This window comes from Rhincodon typus, chromosome 4 (assembly GCF_021869965.1).
Source record: "Rhincodon typus isolate 14 chromosome 4, sRhiTyp1.1, whole genome shotgun sequence".
In the NCBI taxonomy this organism is placed as follows: domain Eukaryota; kingdom Metazoa; phylum Chordata; class Chondrichthyes; order Orectolobiformes; family Rhincodontidae; genus Rhincodon; species Rhincodon typus.
The window spans coordinates 95,077,010-95,101,622 of NC_063335.1; the positions used below are offsets into that span (position 1 = coordinate 95,077,010).

A 24,613-nucleotide genomic window follows, 5' to 3' on the forward strand; every position below is an offset into this window, starting at 1 on the left:
ATCTATTTTCTGACCTCTAGCCCAGGGAAAACTGAGGCTACCTTAGCATTTTAGTGCTACTGCCCAGAAATCTGGGGTCTTCTAGTCCTAGTAACTCAGATACATGTTAGTCATTCAGGGAGGCACCTTCCCGGATTTCTTAAGTTTAATTAGGACTTTTTCTAAAGTAAAATTATGGTTCAAAGAGGTCACTGAGGCACCGTGCTGTCTTCAGCTTGCCAATTTGCAATGCTATCTCACAAAACTAATTCATGTTAGTGCAATACTTGTTCTGTTGTTCGTTTAAAGCACAAGAAGTTGGTGGAAGGCAACCTGTACGAAGAGGTTTCATCAGCAAGTTATTCAGAAAATGACATAAGCAACTCTATTAAAAATGGCATCCTATACCTAGAGGATCCCATTGACCATGTAAGTACTTCCTTCCTCACCACCTTCATCAATACCACTGCGAGTGTTGCTCAACCGTTCTTCTTTCCATTATACTGACAGTTTTCAATTGAGAAAATTGGGTATAAACAGCCAAAGCTACTGTACAGTAATTGTCAATCAAGAAGTAGTGATTTGAAAAGCCCAAGCTTGGATTTTACAAGTTTAAAGATTGCAGAAAGTAGGAAAGGTTTAGGAAGATGAGAGGTTGAACAATTTTCAAATCATTGTTAAGTTATAAAGTGCAGTAGGGTGAGGAGTTCTTTTGTATTATATACAAAATGATTTGGGTCTTGGAATAGAGTAAAACATCAAAATTTGCTGATGATATAAACTTGGATAGTGCCAAACAATGATGGCGGTGTGAACTGCCTGAAGCAGGACATAGAGAGGTTGACAGAATGGACAGACAAGTAGCAGGTGGAATTTAATACCAAGAAATGTGAGATTATGCATTTCAACACAAAGATTAAGGAGAGGCCATTTAGTTTGAATGGCATAATTCTACTGCATGTGTAGGTACAGAGGAAACTGGAGTGCATGTGCATCAGCCTTTGAACATTGCAGGACCTTGAGGATATTAGAGACTGATGAGCTAAACATACGGGATCTTAGGTAGAGGCATTGAGTAAAAAATGTGCCGAAGTTATAGTGACTCCTATAAAGCTCTGATGTCACAAGTAGAAGATGGCATCTAGTTCTAATCACAGCATTTTAGGAAAGAAATGAAGGGCTCAAGAGAGTGCAATTGAGATTCACCAAAATGATGATGGTTTTGGCTAAATTGGTAAGTCTGAGATTGTTCTTGCAGCAAAAGAGATTGAGGAAGATTTAAGAGAAGTATACAAAATTATGACACACTATATAAGGTAGACAAGGAAATACTCTTTCTGTTAATTGAGCGTGCAAGGATTATGGGACACTGACTCATTTGGAGCTGAGGAAGAAAAAGAATAACATTGATCAAACAGATGAAACAAGCTAATGTCAAAAAATGAGGTGTTGTAGGTGAAAGACGCACAACTTTTCATCTCAATCTGTCCCAATTCCCAAACAAGATCCCATGAATGCACCAAGGTGCAGAGCTGGATGAACACAGCAGACCAAGCAGGATCATAGGAGCAGAAAGGCTGACATTTCGGGCCTAGACCCTTCATCAGAAACTGATGAAGGGTCTAGGCCCGAAATGTCAGCCTTTCTGCTCCTATGATCCTGCTTGGTCTGCTGTGTTCATCCAGCTCTGCACTTTGTTGTCTCGGATTCTCCAACATCTGCAGTTCCTACTACCCATGAATGCATCCCTTTCTTGAGTTTCTGCTAATTTCATTTCATAGGTAATATGAGTGGCGGTGAGTTTATCTTTGCAATTATTGGAGGAAAACCATGAATTTTTGTGTGTGACCCACTATGGAGGATAGAGCTTATATATACGATGTGGAAGAACAGGTCAAGTGGCCTTTTTTTCAGTTTCATTGTTTCAAAATTTTACTTGGGTACAAACATCCCATGAGCTTCTACACGTTATTGTTTGAGGAGATTTTACAGAAAAGTCATACACTTAACATGGAAAAGTGATGAGAAATGAGGAAAGGTTAAAAGAAGAAATTGCGCAGAAGTAGAAGTTAATCAGTATAGGGAGATAGGATGAATCTACAACATCGGAGTAAATCAGGGTAGGATGACAATGCAAAAACTACATTAATGAAAAGTATAGTTTGAACAAATACTAAGCACCACCACTAGCATTTGGATGTATGAGCTTATCAATTAGACAGCTTAGAGAATGCATGGGAAATCTTGAGAAACTTATATGTTAAATTCTGGTGGACACTTACCCTTCACCAGGTTCCTACAATAACGCACTGAAAAGGAAAACTAGCCTCTCGCACGGTTGGAATTCAATAAGCTTTAAGGCCTGTGACACTTTATTTGAGAGTTTTCATGTAAATAATGGAAATACTCTAGTGGTTCACCATTGTGAAATGTGGATTGAGGCAATGGAAGCCAGTATAGATCCAAGATATAATAGTTGGGGAAAATGAGAACAAAAGTAATTTTTTTTTTTGACAATGGCTTACATTCAAACTTTGCAGAACTGGAGTCCACATTATTTTGTCCTCACAAGTAATAAGATCTATTATTCTGAAGAAACATCGAGATACCAGAACAATGAGGATGAAGAGGAAGAAGAACAAAAAGAGGTACACTGGCATTATTTTTATCCTCTTTCTTGTAGATGTTAACGCATTGTTGGGTATAGCTATATTCCACATAAGTAATAACTTTAAAGTTGGTATTTGACATTAGGCAGCGTTATAATATGATGGTTCTGGTATTGGGTGGTGGCTTATGCAACAGTTTTATAGTGTGTATAGTCAGCTACTTTCCAAAGTTAAAATAGCATGAGATATAAGCCGAGGACCATTTACAGTGACTAAGATTGTTTTATTTCACATTGGGCTTACTTACTAATACAACTGTTTGTACTTCTTGGCAGTGAATATGGGAAAAAAATATTTTGGGTGACATTCCAGAAATGTTAGAATCATTGCAGCTTCTTTATTTTGTGAAGGGGCGCTAATAAATGTTAAGCAGTTATTAACATTATTGGTCCTAGTTTTTGTTTTCCTTGCTGTGGGGAAGATTGTATTTGAGATCAGTAACACTATCTGCCTACAATCACTATGGTGCAGTGTTCCACGGACTACACTCAAAGCAAATATGAATGGGATTTTGTGGCCCTCTATCATTAGTTAGTGAGTGCCACTGCTCTGGGTCATGCATCGAGTATCTTGTTATCATGCCTGATGTTAGATGGTTACACTTTGCTCCAATTTGCGGTTATCAGCAGGAGTTCAACAACAACGATCTGCACTTCAGCGAGAAGTGGTTCCATGGGAAGCTCGGTGGCGGGAGAGATGGTCGTCAGATAGCCGAGAAGCTTCTCCATGAGTACTGCACGGAGACCGGTGGAAAGGATGGCACCTTCCTCGTGAGGGAGAGTGAGACATTTGTGGGTGATTACACTCTGTCTTTCTGGTAGGTAACACCTAGATTTAGAGATGGTACAGCGTAATGATGATGATATGGGACGAGTAATCCAGAAGGTCAGACTGATACCCTGAGCTCATGGGCTCAAAGCCCACAACAGCAACGGATGCAATTTCAATAATTATGCCATGAGACTATCATCGATTACCATAAAAATCTAATTAGTTGACTGATGTCCTTCCAAAGAAAGGAAATACAGCATCTGATATATAACACCAGACTCATAGCAATGTGGTTGACTTTCAACTACCCTCCAAAATGGCCTAGCAAGCCACTCAGTACAAGGGCAATTACATATGAGCAACAAATGCTGGTCTTGCCAGCCATGGCCACATCCCATAACTGATAAAAGGAAAAAGCCAGAGAGGAAAACATGTGTTAATATGTGACCTGTGCTCTCCATATATTCTGGAAATGTAGAAGGAGTGATGTGATCATATTTAGTGCACTGAATATTCCTTAAGTGTTCTTTGGCTCCAGCTCCAATGATAATACACAGGAAGATATGCTCATAGGCAAGTGACGAACGGAAGCTCATGTAACTCTCACTGTGCATGAGGAATGTGGGAGATGATTGTGGCATAACCTTGTGAGAAGCGATAACAATTAAGTTCAGATCTGCAAAGCAACAGTGGCACGAAGAAATGGAGGGTTTCTTCCCCAAATTGTGTCATTACCTGTGCACTATGTCCCTTGCTCATTGTATTCTACTTCCCAGGTGGACAAGCTGGCCACTTCAAGGTGCCATCTTTAAAGCCCAGCCAAGTGCTGTCTGCCCACACATGCCCTGCATGGTTTGTTTAATTTGCCCTGGATATGTCAGTCAGAAGGTAATTGGGACCCTACTTTGCTGACGGGAACTGACGCCCTGCTGGAAGCGTGGGTCACTGCCCTTGGAATATATCCAGAGATTTTGGGGACTGATGGTGGTCTGGAGGAGCACACAGCATGATAGAGTTGCAAGTTACTGCTCTGCCTTCCATGTTAGGAATTGTCACTGTCTAGTTTCTATACGGCCATAGAAGAATGGGAAACCGCATATCAGTGAGGTGGAATGATGTAATAACAAGAAAGTTGATGCATGTAAATAGTCCTCTCAGTGCCCACTCACAGGAATATCACCTCGCCACAGTTGGAAAATTGGACTTTGTGTTCCCAATGTCATGAAAGTCCTCATTGTCCCTCTCACACTATCCTCTGAACTATCTCACCAGTGCCCATTCCAGGATGGCGGATGGTGACTATTGGAGTTCCATAGGGGTCCATGTTGAGACCACAACTATTCACATTATACATTAGCGATCTTGACAAAGGAACTGAGGACATTGTTGCTAAGTTTGCAAATAACACAGAAATAGGTGGAGGGACAGGTCGTGTTGAGCAAGTGTGGAGGCTGCAGGAGGACTTGAACAGGCAAGGACAGTGGGCAAAGAAGTGGCAGTTGAAATACAATTTGCAAGGTTCCACACATTGGTAGGAAGATTAGAGGTGTAGATTATTGCAGACTTCGGAAATCGGAAGCACAAACGGACTTGGAAGTTCGAGTTCAGGATTCTCTTAAGGTTAACATGAGCCATGATCCTGTTGAATGGCAGAACAGGCTCAAGGGGCTGAATTGCCTCCTCCTGCTCCTAACTCACATATGTTCATGAGGTGGAAGGATATTATTTTTAATCAAAGATGGCATTTGTCCAGTAGTTAGAGATGAACTTGGTTCATGAGATCAGGATGTAGGGTCAGTTTGGGTGAAGATGAGGATTAGTGAGCAAAGAATCTGGTTAGGGGCTTGTCTATGGGCCCCATAACAATAACCACAAGACAGGACAAAGTATACAAGAGGAAAAAGCAGGAACTTGTGATAAAGGGATAGCAACAGCCATACGTGACTTCAGTCTATGTATGAACTCGTAAATCAAACTGGATGAATTAGTCTGGATGGAGAGTTCCTGGAATGTTTTCAAATTAGTTTCTTAGTGAAGCAAGTTTTGGAACCCACCAGAAAGCCAGCTATAATTGTGTTGATGACCTAGTGGTATTATCTCTAGACTATTAATCCAGAGACACATGTAACATTCCGGAAACAAAAACAGAAGTTGCTGGAAAAGCTCAGTGGTCTGGCAGCATCTGTGAAGAGAAGTCAGAGTTCTGAAGAAGGGTCACTGGACCCAAAACACTAACCCTGAGCTCTCTTCACAGATATGGCCAGACCTGCTAAGCTTTTCCAGCAACTTCTGTTTTTGTTTCTGTGTTACAGCATCTGCAGTTCTTTCAGATTTTATTTAATGTTCTGGAGACTCAGGTTCAAATCCTGCCATGGCAGGTGGTGGGACTTTGATATTAAAAATAATCTGGAATTAAGAGACTAATGATGACCATGAAACTGTTGTTCTTTGTCAGGGAAGGAAACTGTAGGTCTGGTCGACATGTGACTCCAGACCCACAGCAATGTGGTTGATTGTTAACTACCCTCTGGGCAATTAGGTAATAAATGCTGGCCTTGCCAGTGATGGCCACATCCTGCGAAGAAAATTAGACTTGGTATTCTGTAATGTGACAGGATGAATTAGTGGCCTCAGAGCGTAGGCACCCTTAGGTAGCAGCACCAAACTTTGAATTTTGCATGTCCAGAAGCAGCAAGAGCTAAAAAGAATTCAGGCTTGAGCTGTTTAGCAGCAAGCAAAATTTGCACCATACAAGCTACAGGCAGTGACCATCACCAATAAGAGAGAAGTGAACCATCCTCTTTTACCACTGTGATTTGTGGGGTTACCATTGACCATAACCTGAACTGGGCAAATCATAGATATTACATATGAACAAAACAGAGACTAGGAATTCTACAACAAATAACTCACCTCCTGACTCCCGAGAATCTATCCAGCATCTATAAGGGACAATTCTTATCTGATAGAATATACTCCACCTGCCTGGATGGCTACAGGCTCTAAAATACTCAAATAGCTTGGCATCATCCAGGATAAAGCAGCCTACTTGATTGGTGTCTAACAAAACACCTTTAATATTGCTTTTTCCTTCACTGATGCTGCCAGACCTGCTGAGCTTTTCCAGCAACTTTGTTTTTGTTACCTTTTAATGTTCATATCTTCCACCAGAGTGGTAGCAATATACAAGATGCAGTACCTCATTATGTCTCCTTCCTTCCAAACCCTTGACCACTACACCTGGAAGGACAAACGCAGTAACGCCCAGGAACACTACGACTTCTAAGTTCCACTCCAAACCGTACAGCTTTCTGATTTAAAACTAAATCACCTGTCACCGTGCTGGGTCAAAATCATCCTAACGCCATTGTGGATGTACCTACACCACCTGGGCAGCAGCACCTCCAGAAGGTAGCTCACTGCCACCTTCTTAAGGGTAATTAAGGGTAGGCAATCAATGCTGGCTTGGCACTGCCACCCACATCGCATGAAAGAATGAAAAACAATATAAATGAGGAGACTTGTGATTCAGTAGATGGATCCCAGGATTGATCAAACAATGGCAAGGCGTGAAGAGAATGATTCTGAAGTGTATAAATTATGGCTTTGACCAATTTTCCCATTGCAAAATTTAACTGTGCAACTGCAAATATGCTGAAAAGTGTGAGAAATTCTCGGCATCGTATCTGTAACTTTCCTTAGTTAGCAATGTTTAGAAACCATGTTCAGTTGCATAATAATAGAAACAATACAGTTATTTCCTTTTTTGTAATCTTGCAAAATTTGTGTTGTTGTGGAATGAAATCCCCACAGTTTGATGCTAATCTGACAACTGGCAAGTGCAAATCTGTCAGCTCTATTCAATCAGCAGGGATCAGCTACTTTGGAAACCAGATTATGATTGAACATTTCATTTTTTTTACCTACTCAGTACTGGTTAGGCCGAGGAAGAGTGGGAGTCTCAAGTAAAGTGAGGTGTTATGCTGAACAGGAGCATATAATGAGCACAAACTGTATTCCGCTCTATTACCAGGATCTGATTTTAGTCTGAGCCCATGAGAGTGATGAAAGGAAATTGTCTCTCTCTCTGTCTGCCTTTGTGTTAGATATTGGCTTGCAAAGTGAAATTAATTTGAGTTACTTTCAACTTAATTCAAATTGGTTAAAACCACCAACTCTTAATTGGAACACTCAGAGAATCTATGAACGAATTTACGTCTAGAAATAGAAATGTCGACATTGGAAAGATTTCTGAGATTTACTCTGAGTCTATGAAATTTTAGATGATCTCAGAGTAATTGATGCTGACAATGCGAAGAAGTATCATTCACAGCACATTTTTTTTCAGGCAGTAATATTATGAATAAAATCCTAACCAAAGAAGTGTGAGGTAATGTATTTGGAAGGGCCCACAAGGCAAAGGAATGCACAGAATCATCGGATATTGAGAAGTGTTATGGTATGTTAGGAACTTAGAGTGTTTGCACAGAGATCCTTGATAGCAAACAGATAAGATGAATCTGGTATAACAAGGTGTAGAGCTGGATGAACACAGCAGGCCAAGCAGCATCAGAGGAGCGGGAAAGCTGATGTTTCGGGTCAAGACCCTTCTTCAGAAACCTTTCTGAAGATGGGTCTCGACCCGAAACGTCAGCTTTCCCGCTCCTCTGATGCTGCTTGGCCTGCTGTGTTATTCCAGCTCTACACCTTGTTATCTCAGATTCTCCAGCATCGGCAGTTCCTACTATCTCTGTAACAGGTGAATCTGGTTATTTGTTTTATCAGCCAAGACACGCGGATAAGAGAGGGAGGATTATGTCACAAATGTATAAACACAAGTAAGAGCACAGCTAGAGTATTGTATTACATAACTGCATTACAGAAATACAGAATGTTTCCAGTCGAAAAGATACAAAGAAGTTTTAGGGAAATATGGGCGGCATGGTGGCTCAGTGGTTAGCACTGCTGCCTCACAGTGCCAGGGACATGGGTTCAATTCCACCCTTGGACAACTGTCTGTGAGGAATTTGTACATTTTCCCCGTGTCTGCGCGGGTTTCCTCCAGGTGTACAGGTTAGGTGGATTGGCCATGGTATATTGTCCAGGGATGTGCAGGCTAGGTGGGTTAGCCATTGGGCATACAGAGTTGTGGGGATGGATCCGGGTTGGGCCCATTTCAGGGTGTCAGTGTGGCTTTGTTGGGCTGAATGGCCTGTTTCCACACTGTAGGGATTCTACAATCTGTCTACTGCAATATTTTTTTTTTAATCTGATATCCATGCTTCTTTTCCCAGATTTAACATTAGTCCTTTCAGTTGGTAATCATTTTCTTTTCAAACTTCTGTTTCATGATTTGGTCCTTACTTTCTAAGCCAGGGGATTGTTTGTAGCCTGGCTGTCCCTCACCTATAGCTCTCAGTGGATTTTGAAAGTTCATTTCCATGTAAAGCCCAAGATTCACTTTAGCATACTTACCTTTTTTTTCTTGCTCTGAAGCAAAAGACAAGGGAGACAGATCAAGGGTTTGGAGGGATGGTTTCTTACTGTAAATGAAAAGGCCATTGAAGTGATTGTAATGAGGTCAGCCAGATGGACCTCATAGAATATGAGTTCCCTGATTGAGGCTGTTAATCTGGTCCAATCAGGGAGCCCTGGCTGACAAATGAGAACAGGAGTGTCAGACATCCTGTTTACTCTGAGAGCTGGCTCTGAGGGATCTGGATTAGTGTCAAGGACCCTGCATGTAAATAAAGGATGACTTGGTGACAGGATAATGGCCTTTGTTGAATTATTTCAGTCGTATTAAAATAGTTTCCCATTTGCAATTGTGACAAGCGTTTCTTGGCCTTTGTTTGGCAAGTCTCAATAATGGTGTGATTGAAATGAGTATATACATTCAAATATATGAAGTAGGTGCCAAAGTAGGCCATTTGGCCCCTAAAGCTTGTTCTGCCATTCAATACCATTGTGGTTGATCTGTTTGTATTTTGAATCCCATATTCACATCTGCCTTTGAAAACCTTAGATTCCCTTGTTTAACAATAATCTATATAACTCTGCCTTAAAAATAGTCAATGACTGCACTGCCACTGCTTTATGAGGCGGACAGTTCCAAATTCACATAACTATATGAGAGTAAAAAACTCTACCCATATCTGCCCGAAGAGGACAGCCCCCAACTGTAAAACAGGACCCCCTATTTCTGGACTGATGCACAATAGGAAACTTCCTTTCCAAATCCACTTTATCAAGATTTTCAAAGACCTTAAGCACTTCAAACAAGTTACCCCTCACTCTTCCAAACTTCAGCAAAAACAAACCCAGCCTGTTCAACCTGCCCTTACTCGTCAATCACTCATTTTGTGTATCAATCTTTCTCTGAACTGCCTCCAGTGCATTTACTTAAATAAGGAGATCAAATCTGCACATGGTATTTGAGATGTGGTTGTGTTATCTTTGAACTGAGTTTCTGTATATCTGTCTGCTTTGATTTATTTCAAAGCAACACAGAGATTATTCTAGTTCGCAAAATCCAAACAGTTTGTCTAGATGATTTAAAACACCTCAGAACTGCAGTCATAGCAAGAAGTAACATCTCTCTCGGGTTTTTCTAAGATTCAGAAGTCAGTCACTGAACTCACTAGCTCCACCCATAGGGTAAAACTATCAAGCGTGGTCAGACAGGTATACTCAAGCACTACATCATTTTTCTTTTAAATAATGATCCAATTAGAATCATTGAATGATACAGTACAGGAGAGACCTTTCAGCCCATCTAGTCCATACCACAAAAATACAGGAATTCTACACAAGTCCCACTTTCCAGCACTAGGTCCATAGCCTTGAATGCTACTGTACTTTGAATGCTCATCTAAGTACTTAGTAAGAGGTTGTAAATTGTCAATTAAATAATTAAAAATCAAGCATAAATACATCATGTCATTTCTTAGTGTTTCCTCTATGTATAAAATTACTTTGACCTAAGTTTCTGATGATTATATTCCAAATATGTTGTGATTCTCTGTGATCAGCTTGATGAGGTAGACGATCAATATCACTGAAACTAAAGGGAACCATAACCTCATAATCACTATCCTCAGAATATCCCGGCCTATTTGCTGTCATGTAGTTTGTATTTCATTTGGTGTTGTCACCTAATAGAGAAATATTGGGATTCTGCAACCTCTTGATCTGCTTTGGAAATGGTACAAATTTATAGTTACAGTTTGACCATTTAAAGTCATGCTGTCATAGAGCTATATGGAAGCACACCCTTCGGTCCAACTCATCCATGCTGACCAAGTTTCCCAAACTAAACTCGTCTCATTTGCCTCCATTTGGCACATAACTCTCTAAACCTTTCCTATTCATGTATCTGCCCAAATGTCTTTATGGTCTGAGTCAAGTGCTCTTCAGAGGGGCAGTGCAGACTCAATGGGCCAAATGGCCTGCTTCCACACTGTAGGGATTCTACGAGATACCTTTTAAGTCTTTCTCGTCTCACTTTAAAATTAAGCCGTCTCGTGTTGAACCCCAAGATGACCCCTCAATCTCCTAAACTCAAGTGAATAAAGCCCTAGCTGAGGTTTAGATAGAGTTACTGGTAGTTGTCTTTTCCCTAGGATGGGGAATTTCAAGACTAGGGGGCACATTTTTAAGGTGAGAGGAGAGAGATTTAACAAAGACATAAGCAGTAAATTTTTTACACAGAGGGTGGTTTGCATGTGGAATGAACTTCCCGAGGAAGTGGTAGATGCGGGTACAATTACAATGTTTAAAAGACATTTGGATACGCACATGAATAGGAAAGGTTTGGAGGGTTATGGGCCAGGAGTAGGCAGGTGGGACTAGTTTAGTTTGGAATTATGTTCGGCATTGACTGGGTGTACCGAAGGGTCTGTTCCTGTGCTGTATAACTCTTTGGCTCTATCCAGCCTATCCCCATAAGACAAATCGTGCAGACCTGGTAACATCCTTGTACATCTTTTCAGCATCCTCTCCAACTGAATAATATCCTTCTTACAGCAGGGTGACAGGAATTATACACCGTAATCCAAAGAAGTGGCCTCACCAATGTCCTGTATGACCATAACATGACGTCCCAACTCCTATATTCAATGGTCTGAGCAATGAAGACAAGCGTGCCAAATACCTTCTTTACCACCCTTATTTGATTCAAAACCAATCTCCAACCTCACGTCGTGGTTTCCTGTGCCTGTCTGTTCATAAGAATTATTTTTGCTTTACTTTGTTGCTTTGCAATTTCACGGCCTTCGCTCTGACATCCTCACTAATGGGTGTTAATGGTTAAAGAATAGGCCTGTAGCATGTGAAAGTTATGATCTATCATACGTTCTGTTGTTGTCTTCACATTTCCATCGAGACTCTCTTCTGACTAAAGCTTGTTACATTCTGTGTTATTTTCTATTTGTTCATGAAATGTGGGCATCTCTGATTAAGCCAGTAATTATTTCCTATCCCAAATTGCCCAGAGAACAGTTAACTGTCACATGCAGGCCAATAGGTAAGGCTGGAAGATTTTCTTCCTGAAAAAACACTAGTGAATCAGATAGGATTTACAACAGTCAGGACACTGTCACTATTAGGCTAGATTTAATCCAGATTTTTAAATTCAAATTTCACCATCTACCCTAATGGGATTTGAACCATGATCCCTGGCACATTGACCACTGCAGCAACACCTCCCCATCCTAACATGCATGTTTAATCTGCCATTCCTGCTGAAAGTTTTGTCACAGTTGGGACATTGTAGAGTGTTTGTCAAAAGTGGTGATGTAATGTTTCATTGCTGGGGTACTTCAAGCCACAATATGGACAAATCTTCTCCCATTCAGTAGGGTTATTTGTAACAGAGGGAGTCCTACAGGTTTCATCACACAGATCACAGATCACATACCTAATTCTCAGGAAATAAACTTTTACATTTGTCAAACTGATTAAGTCTTCTTTGACCTTCACAAAATGATTCCACTTGGAGCGTGAGTTTTCCCTTTGTTGTGATTTGCTGAACATTTCCACAGTTTAGACCGTGTTTTCAGGGTCTCTGACTACAGTGGATCATGTATTGCAGAGATTGCAGAGCTCTCCTGGTCTATAACTCTTGCTCATAAGCTGATGGTCAACTGTGTCTGGTCCATTCTTCCCTAACCTCATGGAATCTAGCATGCCAGATGCAATCAGAGCTGCCAACATGATAACTTTTTCTAAGGTTAAATCATTGTGCGTCATGAGGAAACATTCCTTAGTTCATGAGATGGAAGTATTTTCAATTAATTGAATATCAATTACTTAATTGGGTAGTGCATCAAATTTTCATGTTGAAGCTAAGTTCTATGATATTGTCGAATGGACTCACAATTTCAGTGGTATCTCTGATAGAATGTATATTCTTCAATTATCATACAATTATTTGGGCTGAAGTGTTTTCCAAGATCACTTACTGCATCTGAAATGTTGGTGTCTATTCCATGAACTGCTTGAACACTCTTTGGCCTTCCACTTCAATCCAATGTACAATTATCAGTTTCTTGTGCACTATTCTGAGTATCCATCCCCAAGAGAAAGCGAGCAGATCTACGTCAATCACTCCTAGGACATGAGAGGATCTCCCCGGTGAAGAAAGTAAAGGTGCTGGGGCCTATAGATTTAAATGGTACTCCAATCTCCTTGTTAGCTAATGTCATGTTTAGATTGAGTTCTTGTATATCTTATTTATTTGATTTATTTCAGAATGTCGTGATTGGATAGAGGTCCAGGTGGATCTCATTGACTATGAGATCCTTGAATTGGGTTTGTTAACTTAGGCCAATCAGGGAGCCCTGGCTGACAGATATAAACATTAGGTTCAGACAGTCTCCTCATTTCAGGGACTGACTCCGAGCTGGTTGGTCACAGCCAGTGTACTGTGCACATGTAAATATAGGGTAACTTGGTGATGGGATACTGGCGTCTGTGCAGTTATTTCACAGAGTAATGCTAGTTCTAAGTTAAGACAAAATTTACGAAACTTTAAATATCTTAGACCTTTACAGAACTTTTAATACATATGTAATCAAAGTTCTCCATTTAGAATATTCCTCTCTAAGAATAAGGAGCCAATCATTTGACTCACTAGTCCATACACAGGCTAAAGCAATCAATTACTGTACAAGAGATAGTAGGAACTGCCGATGCTGGAGAATCTGAGATAACAAGGTGTAGAGCTGGATGAACACAGCAGGCCAAGCAGCATCAGAGGAGCGGGAAAGCTGACGTTTCGGGTCGAGACCCTTCTTCAGAAAAATTTTTCTGAAGAAGAGACTAGACTCAAAACGTCAGCTTTCCCGCTCCTCTGATGCTGCTTGGCCTGCTGTGTTCATCCAGCTCTACACCTTGTTATCTCAGTTACTGTACAAGGATGTGTGATTAGACAAGCTTAATCAAACAGTATAACGAGTTTAAAAATAGAAATTGCTGTAAAATCTCAGCAGGTCTGGCAGCATCTGTGGAGAGAAATCAGAGTTAACGTTTCAGGTTGAGTGACCCTTTCTCCGATTTCTCTCCACAGATGCTGCCAGACCTGCTAAGCTTTTCCAAGCAATCTACTTTTGCCTCTGATTTACAGCATCTGCAGTTGTTTTGGTTTTTATTTAGAGTAAGGATTTTACTGTAAGTGGAATCTCAGAGGAAAACCTTCATTCCATTGTGCATTTTGGAGAAGGACCTTTGGTTAGGGATGATATCCTTAGCTACAAAAGACAAGGTCCAGGGAATTTCTTGCTTTTTCTTATATTAATTTTACTTGTGTTTCACAATCAGTTGATGTTAGTCTGATTTAGAGATTTCCTTTCCACAGGAGATCAGGGAGAGTTCAACATTGCCGCATCCATTCACGGCAAGAAGCTGGCACCACCAAGTTCTACCTGACTGATAATCTGGTCTTTGACAGCCTCTACGCCTTGATCAGCCATTACCGGGAGGTTCCATTGCGTTGTAATGAATTTGAGATGAGATTGACTGACCCTGTACCACAACCAAACGCTCATGAAAGCAAAGAGTGAGTGTTATCTAATTGCATCCACCTCAGCTTTTTAAACTAAGAAGCCTAAGTGCTGGGTAAATAAAGATTGTTGATGCTTTTCTTCGTCTGCTCTACATGGTTAGCACTGCAGCCTCACAGCGCCAGGGACTCGGGTTCGATTCCAGCCTCGGGTGACTGTCTGTGTGGAGTTTGCACATTCTCCCCGTGTCTGCGTGTGTTTCCTCCGGGTGCTCCGGTTTCCTCCCACAGTCCAAAGATGTGCAGGCTAGGTGGATTGGCCACGATAAATTGCCCGTAGTGTTCAGGGGTGTGTGGGTTATAGGGGGATGGGTCTGGGTAGGATGCTCCAAGGGTCGGTGTGGACTTGTTGGGCCGAAGGGCCTGTTTCCACACTCTAGGGATTCTCTGATTCTATGTTGAATAGAATGCTTTGAATGCTTCAAAGTACTCCTTTGGGAAAATGTGTCGCTTCTTTTGTATATTTGTTGATTTGCGAATCAGTTTAAAATCCACAGCACGCAACAAAAGCAGGAGAAAATGTGGATTAAATCAAGAAATGCTTTGGTGACAGCAAGTTTGGGAAAATGATTACAAGGCTTTATTTTCCTTCAGGTGGTACCACGCCAACCTAACACGACTACAGGCTGAGCACATGCTAATGAGAGTACCACGGGATGGAGCCTTCTTAGTGCGCAAACGAAATGAATTCAACTCATACGCCATATCCTTTCGGTGAGTGATCACAAATATTATGACTGAATTAATCTACACAAATTTCACAAATGGTCCTTTTACTTTAGCTTTACATGGGTCATGAACTTAAATAATGAGCAGACCAACTGATCTTGCGGAAGAAAACTATGAACATGAACAAGAGAAAGAGTTGATTGGTGACAGATCTTACGCTGGCATTACTTATTTGCATTTTATCTTCAAGATCTAAGTTCATATCCAGTCCTGACCAATGGCTTAGAGTTAGGCAAAAATCGCATCTATTGATTGAAAAGATTTCATTAAGCTTTCTCATTTCAATAACCAGAACTGTCCCCAATTCAGGTCAAGTTTGACAATCTCCCTCAAAGCAGCATTCCATAGTTGATGTGGAGAATCTAAAAATATTATGTCAATAGGAGGCATTTCTCTGGGTTTGAGTTGGACACATGCAGTTGGAAGCTGAAGAGAGGGAGTTTTGTTGTCCATCTAACCTGAGCTATCCCTGCTCTCGGACTGCCCCACTCTCTCCAGTATTGCAGTCCTGGTGCTGACAGCTCTCAGTGTGATCAACAAAAAAAGAAGGGAAACATGAAGATTTACTCAAGAACAAATCAATAAATTAATTCAGAGAGCTGTAAGCCCCTTGGGAAATTGGTTCCTTAGCCACTAATCACTGTGAAAATAGATTTATAGTCTTGTGTACAAAACTTGATTTCCAGGGCGGAGGGGAAAATTAAACACTGCCGGATCCAACAGGAAGGCCGCCTCTTCATGCTTGGAAGCTCAGCAGAATTTGAGAGCCTAGTGGACCTGGTGAATTATTATGAAAAGCACCCTTTGTATCGTAAAATGAAACTGCGGTACCCAATCAACGAGGAAACCTTGGAGAAGATGGGTACAACAGTAAGTGAGAGAGTTTTGGATTATTTTCTTTTGCACAAGGGACAGATGGGTCACAGGAACGACAAGCAGAGTTCCGGCAAGTGATTTGCTGGCCTTGCTCAGATCTGCTTCAGAGATCTGCTGTGCAAAACTATGGTCCTCCCATTATAATTGCATTGAATTTTAATTGAAAAGATGGGCGCATTTTGGCATGGAATGGTTAGGATCGGAGGCTGAAAGTGTCAGAAATCTGTTTTCTCCAACCCACCCACCTCCTGCTTTACCTGAACCTGGAAATTGAGTGGGCAGTCAACCTTATGCCAGAAAAACAGCTTTCGCTTTAAATGCACTAATGATGCTGAGGACCTATTGTCATTCTGCTTGTGAAACTTAACCAATCTTAGGCAGATTTTCTTAGTGCTAGGGATCTTTTCAGAGACTCCAATATTCTTATATTTACTGTCTAAATCCAGGTGTCTACCTGGAGAGCTTCCATAACCAGGTCATTTCCCCCAGTGACCTTTATCATAAGGCCTCTGGCCTGCACTCCACCAAGTCCCGATCCTAAACCCCACATATCCTTTCCTCCACTCCGCACCAACCATAATCCCCTCAGCAGTAACAAACTCACTCCAGAGACATCAGAGTGTACTCCTGTACTGTAGGCTGACTCCCCAGCTCAGTCCCCAGGAAATCCTTGATTGTCAATACTAGTGCTACTCAAGTGCCACTAGCTTTCAGCTAAGATATTATGCTAAGACCCATTGTGCCCTTTCAAGTAGATGTTGGCAATCCCTTGGCGCTATTTTATTAAAACAGTGAATGCTCTCCTCATTTCCTGGCCTGAATTTATCCATTGCCTATATCACAAAAATAGGTTATCTGGCTATAATCACTGGTTGTTTATGGGAACTTACTATGTTGCCGCATTTTCTATACTACAATATGATGACACTTCTGAAGTATTTCATTCACTGTGAAGTGTTATGGTACATCAAGTATCAGTAAAAGATCTTATGCAAGATCTTTATTTCTTTATCTTTAAAGCTTGTCAAACAAATGTTTATCTCGTGAAAGTTGTCCTCTCTTTGGAAGGAGGAATTGGTGAACAACTAGCAGCATCCCACCAATCACATGCCTGACCATAACCAAATTTGGTCACAGATTTAAGAGTAATCAGTCTAGTTGCCATTTTAAAAAAAATAAGATTTAGAAAAGATCAAAATGTTTGAAAAAATTAAGATTATTTTTAAAAATGAATAATGGCCCCCAACTCAATATTTAGCTGCTGTTCTTCCTGTTGTAGAGATTCATTCATCAGATTGTGTTCTTCACTGATTACTGATTACTTTGCCTTCAGGAACTGGATTATGGAGCACTTTATGAAGTACGGACTCCTCATTTTTATGTTGAAGCTAATAAGATGCCAACTGCAAGGGTAAGTTAGATTTGAAACAGCATCTTGGCCTCTTTGGCTGGTTGGTGCAACAGCTGTAATGCTGTCCTTTCATCTCTTGGGTGTGTAGTAGTTCAGGCTGCTGAGGTGAAAATTTCCTTTCTCTGTTGGTTTTGAGGAGCAAAGTAATTATGCCACTATCTTAATGCAATTCCTAGTGGGCAAGGGAAAAATTGGGCACCAATTTGGCAGTTTCACTTAACCGTACAGAATATGCAAATATTGTGGTTGGTAGGGTTATTCAGAGGCTAATCCAATAGAAGAGAAGATAAAACTCAATCTAATCCTATTGGGGAAGCTGTGGAGCACTGAGAATGCCCCAAGGTTAACATGCTAGGGGATACCAGTGCAAATTCCAACATGGCAAATGGTAAACAAGTACTGGGGGGCAAAAAAAAGCTGCCCTAATGGTGACCATGACTACCGTCAAATTTTATAAAACCCATCTGGCTCACTGATGCCCTAACCTGATCTGACTTATATGTAACTGCAGATCCAGACCAATGTGGGTGACTCTTAACTGCTCACTGGGCAATTAGTAATAGGCAATAGATGCTGGCTCAGTCAGCACTGCCCACACCCCATGAGCACCTACTAAAAGAAACTCCAGGCTGGCTTGGATTGCTTGCATTCCAACTGCGTGCAAGTTGTGGAATCTGCTTTCTGAGCAGTAGATATCCTCACTGGGGACCTACCACTGACCAAAGTGTTGGTGGTAGCACGAATCATCTAGCCACCCCCTGCACAGGAGTCCGAAACCTGAACATTTTCTTCAAAATTCAAACAAAAATTCGGAGAATATTGTCCATTCCTGAATGACAGTGAAGTAATAACACATTTAGCAAAACTCTGCTCTTTTCTAGTGCACTGTCAAAGCACTGTATGATTACAAAGCACAGAGAGAGGATGAGCTATCCTTCTGTAAACAGGCTCTGATCCACAATGTCGACAAGCAAGATGGTGGATGGTGAGTTCACTTTAGGAACAGATCACTGTTCAAGAATGAAATTTATATCACATAGATTTTGATATTAACTGGGATGCTGAATCTGGAGAACAAGAAATTAAGTGTCGAAACCAAGGGAAAGAACTTGAAATGTTGCAAAATAAGCATGACAGATGGGAACGTGAGTCTTTGTGTCTAAAGATTTAAAATGGAGAATATAGGAAGGTGAACTGGTCAAACTATCAGAAGTCAGCAAATGGGAATAGAATAAAGAATGTGGTAGAGCAATGCCTCCACATTGTTCTCCTGTATCCTGTATCAGTGTCTTATTGCTACAGTACTGCTATATGGTGATGGTGAGGAGTAAATGAAAAGCCAAGAGCAGAATATAACAACTCAAAACAGAAGGTGCCAGAAAAAGTGGGAATGTTATCATTGATAGCTTATTTCCTGTTTTCTACTAGTTTTTCTTTCCTCATCCTGAATATCTCTTTCCCCAACCCCGTCCCCCATCAGGTGGCGAGGAGACTACGGAGGTAAAAAACAGCTGTGGTTTCCAGCAAACTATGTGGAGGAGATAACCAACACACTAGTCCCTGAACAGGATGAAGCGGTAAGCAATAGTTTGGTATCTGTTAGTTCTCAGCTGGAGTATTATACCCAGATCTTGGAAGAAGGCTTGGAGAAGTCAAGGCCATTCAGAGGGTGCCAAAGGAGATCTATTAGAATGGCATCAACGGTGAGAATCTTAAGTTATCTGGAGATTCCAGAGAAGCTAAGATTGCTTACCTTAAAACGAACAAGGGCAAGAAGAAATTTGAGAGACATGTCCAAAACTTGATGGTGTAGATTGAGTAAAACTGTTAATGCTGAAATGAGGATCATCAAGTAAAAGCTGCCGATTTAAGTTGGCAAAAGAACAGGGAGGAGAGGAGGCCTTTTTTTCGTTCAGTGTGTTAGTATGTTTTGGGATGCTCTGCCTGAAAGGATGGTGAAAACATTCAGTATGAACTTTTGAAAGGGAATTGGATACGAACTTGAAAATAAAGATTTACAGGATTACGGAGGAAGTAGATTGAATTGGATAGTTTTTCCAAGAGCTGGCATGGGTACAATTGGCTGAACGGCCTCCTGAGCTTTAAGACTCTATTATTCCAGGAGTGACACTGCTATTTTACCTGAGGAATAGCTGGAACAGAAGGGGAAGAAATATTCCAGGATAAGAGAGAGCTTGTTGTCAAACAAAATTATTTAAATTTTCATCTTTTGATTGGACCTTGTTGTTTTGCCACTTGCTTTATCTTCCTAGTGCTTCTGCACTTGCTAGTATCATTCTGTCAATTTAAATGGATCTAATGTAGAGACTTTGGAAAGAGTTCACGTGGCCTTCCATAGGTTGCACACACACTCTCAATAACTCTGCAGTGGAGTGGGCGTAAGGCACTAGCCAATCACTTCACCATAACCCAAAATCTTAGCCTCAGCCTTGCTGCAGTGGGAGGAAGGGAAGTCCATTCCTTTCCAAACAACAAAGTGGGTGTATCTACACCAGATGGACTGTAGCCGTTCAAGAAGACAGCTCATGGCCACTTTCTCAAAAGAAAATGGGGATGGGCAACAAACAAAACCAGAAATTGCTAGAAAACCTCAGCAGGTTTGGCAGCATCTGTGGAGAGAAATCAGAGTTAACATTTCTGGTCCAGTAACTGAGTTTTAAAGAGGGGTCACTGGACTCAAAACATTAACTCTGATTTCTCTACACAGGTGCTGTCAGACCTGCTGAAGTTTTCCAGAATTTATGTTTTTGTTTCTGATTTCCAGAATCCACAGTTCTTCCAGTTTTTTTTACAGGCAAAAAACATTGATTTTGCTAGCGCAAGAAAATCCACCCAAATGTTACAGACTTGCATTGCTGAGACTGTGCGAGCTGGTCACTCGCTGACTCTCTTGGCTGTTTCTTTTTGCATGTTGTTATCTCACACCCAATGTTCAACATCTTTTTGGAGACAGGAAATAAATGGCCCTTCTCTTTTTAATCAAGTCTCAGAAATTTGCACAAGTGACAGTGTGACACTTACGCATGATGGATACTGAGGATCACCTTTACAAAAATATGTACATGAAGGTGTATGAAATTACATAGATACAGTTGTGATTTTTTAACTTACATGATCTCTCCTGTATCTGCAGTCTGTGGAAAACAGTCCATTGGGAAGTTTCCTCAAAGGATTTATTGATGTTCCAACATGTCATGTCGGTGAGCAATCTTACAAAATCTCATACTCCTTTATATTATTTTTGTTTCCTGTTAAATTTTGTATCAAAATGAGCCTCAGAAAATGACCCATGACCCACTTTGAGTGCACTGTTTATTGAGTTCATAGGTGTCCATGACAAAGCTATAGCAGTGCAAAAAGAAGCAGAATACAAATATATTTATAAATACACTAGCAAACAAAGGTCTTTTTACAGGCTAAGTGACCTCCTTTGATGCCATAAATATTCACATAAAATTAAAGTTATTACTAAGCACTCACAGGTTAGTTACAGCACAGGAGTCCATAGTAGAGTTCCCTGGTTACTTCCCCAATAATATGTCTAAGCACCAATTTGGAATATCACAGCTCCAGTTCAAAATTTTTCATTTAATGTCAGACATGGCTTAGTGATTACACACTTGCCTTTGAATCAGAAGGTTCTGATTCAGATCTGATTCCAAAGGCTTAAATATCTAACTTAGACTGGTACTTCTGTGCAGCACTGAGGGAGTGCTGCATTTTCAAAGATTTCATCTTTCAGATGTAAATCACTGTCCTCCCAGATGGGTTTAAAAAACCGTAATGCAATGTTCAAAACAAACCTGTTCAGGACCTGTCTTTCAGATAGTTTAAGAAAGAGATAGAGAGTATAGTCAGGAATATCTAGATTACGGGGTCAAGTTTGTTGGAAACACAGCCATATGTGGTGAGCCAAAGAGATGATGGGTGTACAAGGTGCTAGAGTCAGAGGAAGAGCAGGCTTAAGGTTGGTTTTAAATAAAAAGATGAAAAGTTTAAACTTGTATATTGTATGCCAAGGTGGTCAGTGAAAACAGTTTGACTGATGACTGTGTCTTTATACATGGAATAAGAAACGGGAAGCTACTAATTAGTGTCTGTTATGAGACAGAAAACTCACAGACTAAAATGGATCAATAGGCAGAATGCACACGGTAATGGAATATTTGATTGCTATCAGTTCTAAAACCAAGTCCCAAAGCTCTTGCATGTTTCAGTGCTAAATTCTAAGACTTAAAGCATGATTCTCTGATGAAAACTCTTGTGTCAAAAAGACATTTCACAGAATTCCTTCGACCCTCTATCTCACTAAGGCTAGAGAGAACTGAAAAGACTCATGCAGCTGTCACAGTTAGATCTCTGTTGTTTGATATCCAAAGCAGCATTAAGAAAAATATATAGATATCATTTACAACGAATCAAACATGTCTTATCAATAAAGTCTACCTTCAAGATTACGCAGGAAGGGCTTGGGCAATTTAACTACAAGCAGGTCAAATCAGAATGACCAGACTGGTAAACGAAACTACTCTTGAAACAAACACAACGCTAATGGCTCTTTAGTTAGCTGCTAGTTGGTAACCTAATATTAAATATTTATATTACTTAGGCAGACCAAGCATCTATTGTTAATATACCTATGTAACAATTAAACTGCATTGTTTTGACAGAAAACTGCCTTTAAGAAAATCAACATTTTATTCGACATTCAACATTCGTTCTTTGGATACAAGCATTTACTTCCCATCCCTAAAGCCCTTGATATAATTCTGAACATTCTTGCTAAACCACTGTAGTCTGTGGGTGAACGTATTCCTACAATACATTTAGATTAAGGAGTGCCAAAATCTTGATTCAGTGAACAATGAAGCGCCAACAGATTGCGTTCAGGTTGGGATAGTGCATGACCTGAGGGGTTCTCGGAGGAGGTGGGTTCCCATGCTATTGCCTTTGTCTTCCAGCTGGTGGACTTCCCAAGTATAAGAGAAGGTTTGCCAGTGAATCACATCGATATTTTCCATCGAGGACCTATTTACTAAACAGGCTTGCACTTTAACCCTTTCTTTGCTTGTGGAAACACAATTGTTCTAAAAAAAAAGTGCAAGACACAAAAATTCCAAATATTGATATTCATAGCAAACTGTATTCTCTATACGAACTGCATTATAGGGATTTCTATATTCTAAAAATGTTGAACCCCCGATTACAGATGCCTTGCTGATTCACGGGATCCAATGTGAGTAACAAACCTGGGAACTTGTTTCTGAATAGACCTGGTTCATTTACATAATGTTCTGACAGTTCCACAGAAAACATACCAAATCCACTACCTCAGATATAGTAAGAACTGCTGATGCTGGAGTCAGAGATAACAGTGTGAAGCTGGAGGAACACAGCAGGTCAGGCAGCAGCAAAGGAGCAGGAAAGCTGATGTTTTGGGTCGGGACCCTTCTTCAGCTCCTCTGATGCTGCCTGACGTGCTGCGTTCCTCCAGCTCCACACTGCGTTATCACCAAATCCACTACCTGACTGCCCAGTTGGAGCAGAAATTAGGTCAAAGGCCACAAGAAGGGATTTATGGGATTAGACCTATCTATGTGGGAAGTAGGGGTTTTGCAACATTTGAGGGTGATCGGGGAGAGAGGAAAGTGGGCAAAAGAAAGTCCACAGCATCCTTTTGAAGCCTTGAGGAGTACTCCTGCTCTTCTTGGCTCACAAGAAACCAAGACGTAATTTATTTCAAATTTATCTTCCGAGTCTGTTTTGACTCAGGAACTTCCTCCTGTTAGGTCCGGCCTCTGTGGAGAAGCCATTACACCCCATCTCCTCCAATTCCTTCCCCACCCACCAAGCCGGTGCCAATTTCCTGGTTCGAAAATGTATTTGGATGCTTTATGGAGTGACTGTGATTGTATTAACATGCTCAGCATTCACTCGGCAGTTATCCAGAAGGAAGGAAAAGGAAGCAAACCGTATGTGTTCACGATCCACTCCCAACAAATGTCCCACCCAGTGCAGATGTTGGACGTGGCTGCAGATGGTCAGGAGGATCTGAATGACTGGGCCGCAAAGATCCGAGAGGCGACACAGAATGCAGATGCCAGAGTAAGTGTGAGATAATAATCATTAGGAGGTGTACGGGCAATTAAACTCTCAAGTGCAGAAAGCAGAAAACAATTGCTTCCATTTTCTTTACGCAATTCTTAAGGAGGTGCATGCAACAAACAAGGCCTAATTGGTGATGGTGACTGCTTTTTTTCCCAGCAGGATGCACTTTTAATGAATTTAACCTGGTTGCTATTTGATTAAGGTTTGATTAAGTGAGTAGCTGATCCAGACCAACTAGGAGCAGTTTACATGCTAAACCTACACTAAGTCCTGTTATTATTCTCCTCAATGAAATACAGACTTATGTATGTCCAAGCCCCTCAATGGCTTTTCTTCTCTCAATCTCTCTAACCTTATCCAGCAGTAGCATCCTCCAAAAGCTGTTGGTGGGGGGGTTGTCCTGCCGGACCCTGAACAAAGTGGGCTACGGCGAGAAATTTGGGAGAATCACATGAGATGTCAAGCGAGGCCCTTCTCATCTCCAAGGCCAACAAATCGTAGACCACAAATTAAGATTTTCGCTAGTGAGCAGCAAGAGGCCTATTTACATGGATTATCGTTGGTTATCACCCTTGTACAATCTAATCTCACCTCATTAATATGTCGTATCCCATTTGCCCATGTACCAGACAAACTAGACATTGAGAATACCCAACATCACAGTCAGAGGACTCACTCCAAGGGCAGTGGACACATGTATCCAGGTCCAGACTCATGCCAGCCTCTTTGCATCGTGGTGGCACCTCTCCATTTCCACACTTCTGTCCTGCTATGCTGCATTTTGAAGTGCACAGGAACCTTTCATTGCAGTTCTGCTGCAAGGACACTTTGTGTGTAGGCACAGGCCCGCAATTTATGGAGTAGATCAGGCTGCACAAGGTCAGGGATCCCAGTTTATGGAGTGGACCAGGCTGTGCAGGGACAGGGCCCCAGTTTAAGGATCAGACCGGGCTGGGCAGGGACAGGGCCCCAGTTTAAGGAGCAGACCGG

The 24,613-nt window shown here is 41.1% G+C and overlaps 1 protein-coding gene across 1 annotated transcript in view; it reads left to right on the plus strand.

Moving 5' to 3' along the window:
- LOC109912305 (1-phosphatidylinositol 4,5-bisphosphate phosphodiesterase gamma-1-like) overlaps positions 1-24,613 on the plus strand; it is a 212,832-nt gene that overhangs the window by 146,030 nt on the left and 42,189 nt on the right. The window contains exons 13-23 of the mRNA XM_048596175.1: positions 289-408; positions 2,520-2,627; positions 3,278-3,465; positions 14,275-14,475; positions 15,073-15,192; positions 15,894-16,077; positions 17,417-17,494; positions 18,376-18,479; positions 18,975-19,071; positions 20,649-20,715; positions 23,457-23,620. Coding sequence (XP_048452132.1) covers positions 289-408; positions 2,520-2,627; positions 3,278-3,465; positions 14,275-14,475; positions 15,073-15,192; positions 15,894-16,077; positions 17,417-17,494; positions 18,376-18,479; positions 18,975-19,071; positions 20,649-20,715; positions 23,457-23,620 — 1,431 coding nt within the window. The remainder of the gene's footprint in view (positions 1-288; positions 409-2,519; positions 2,628-3,277; positions 3,466-14,274; positions 14,476-15,072; positions 15,193-15,893; positions 16,078-17,416; positions 17,495-18,375; positions 18,480-18,974; positions 19,072-20,648; positions 20,716-23,456; positions 23,621-24,613) is intronic.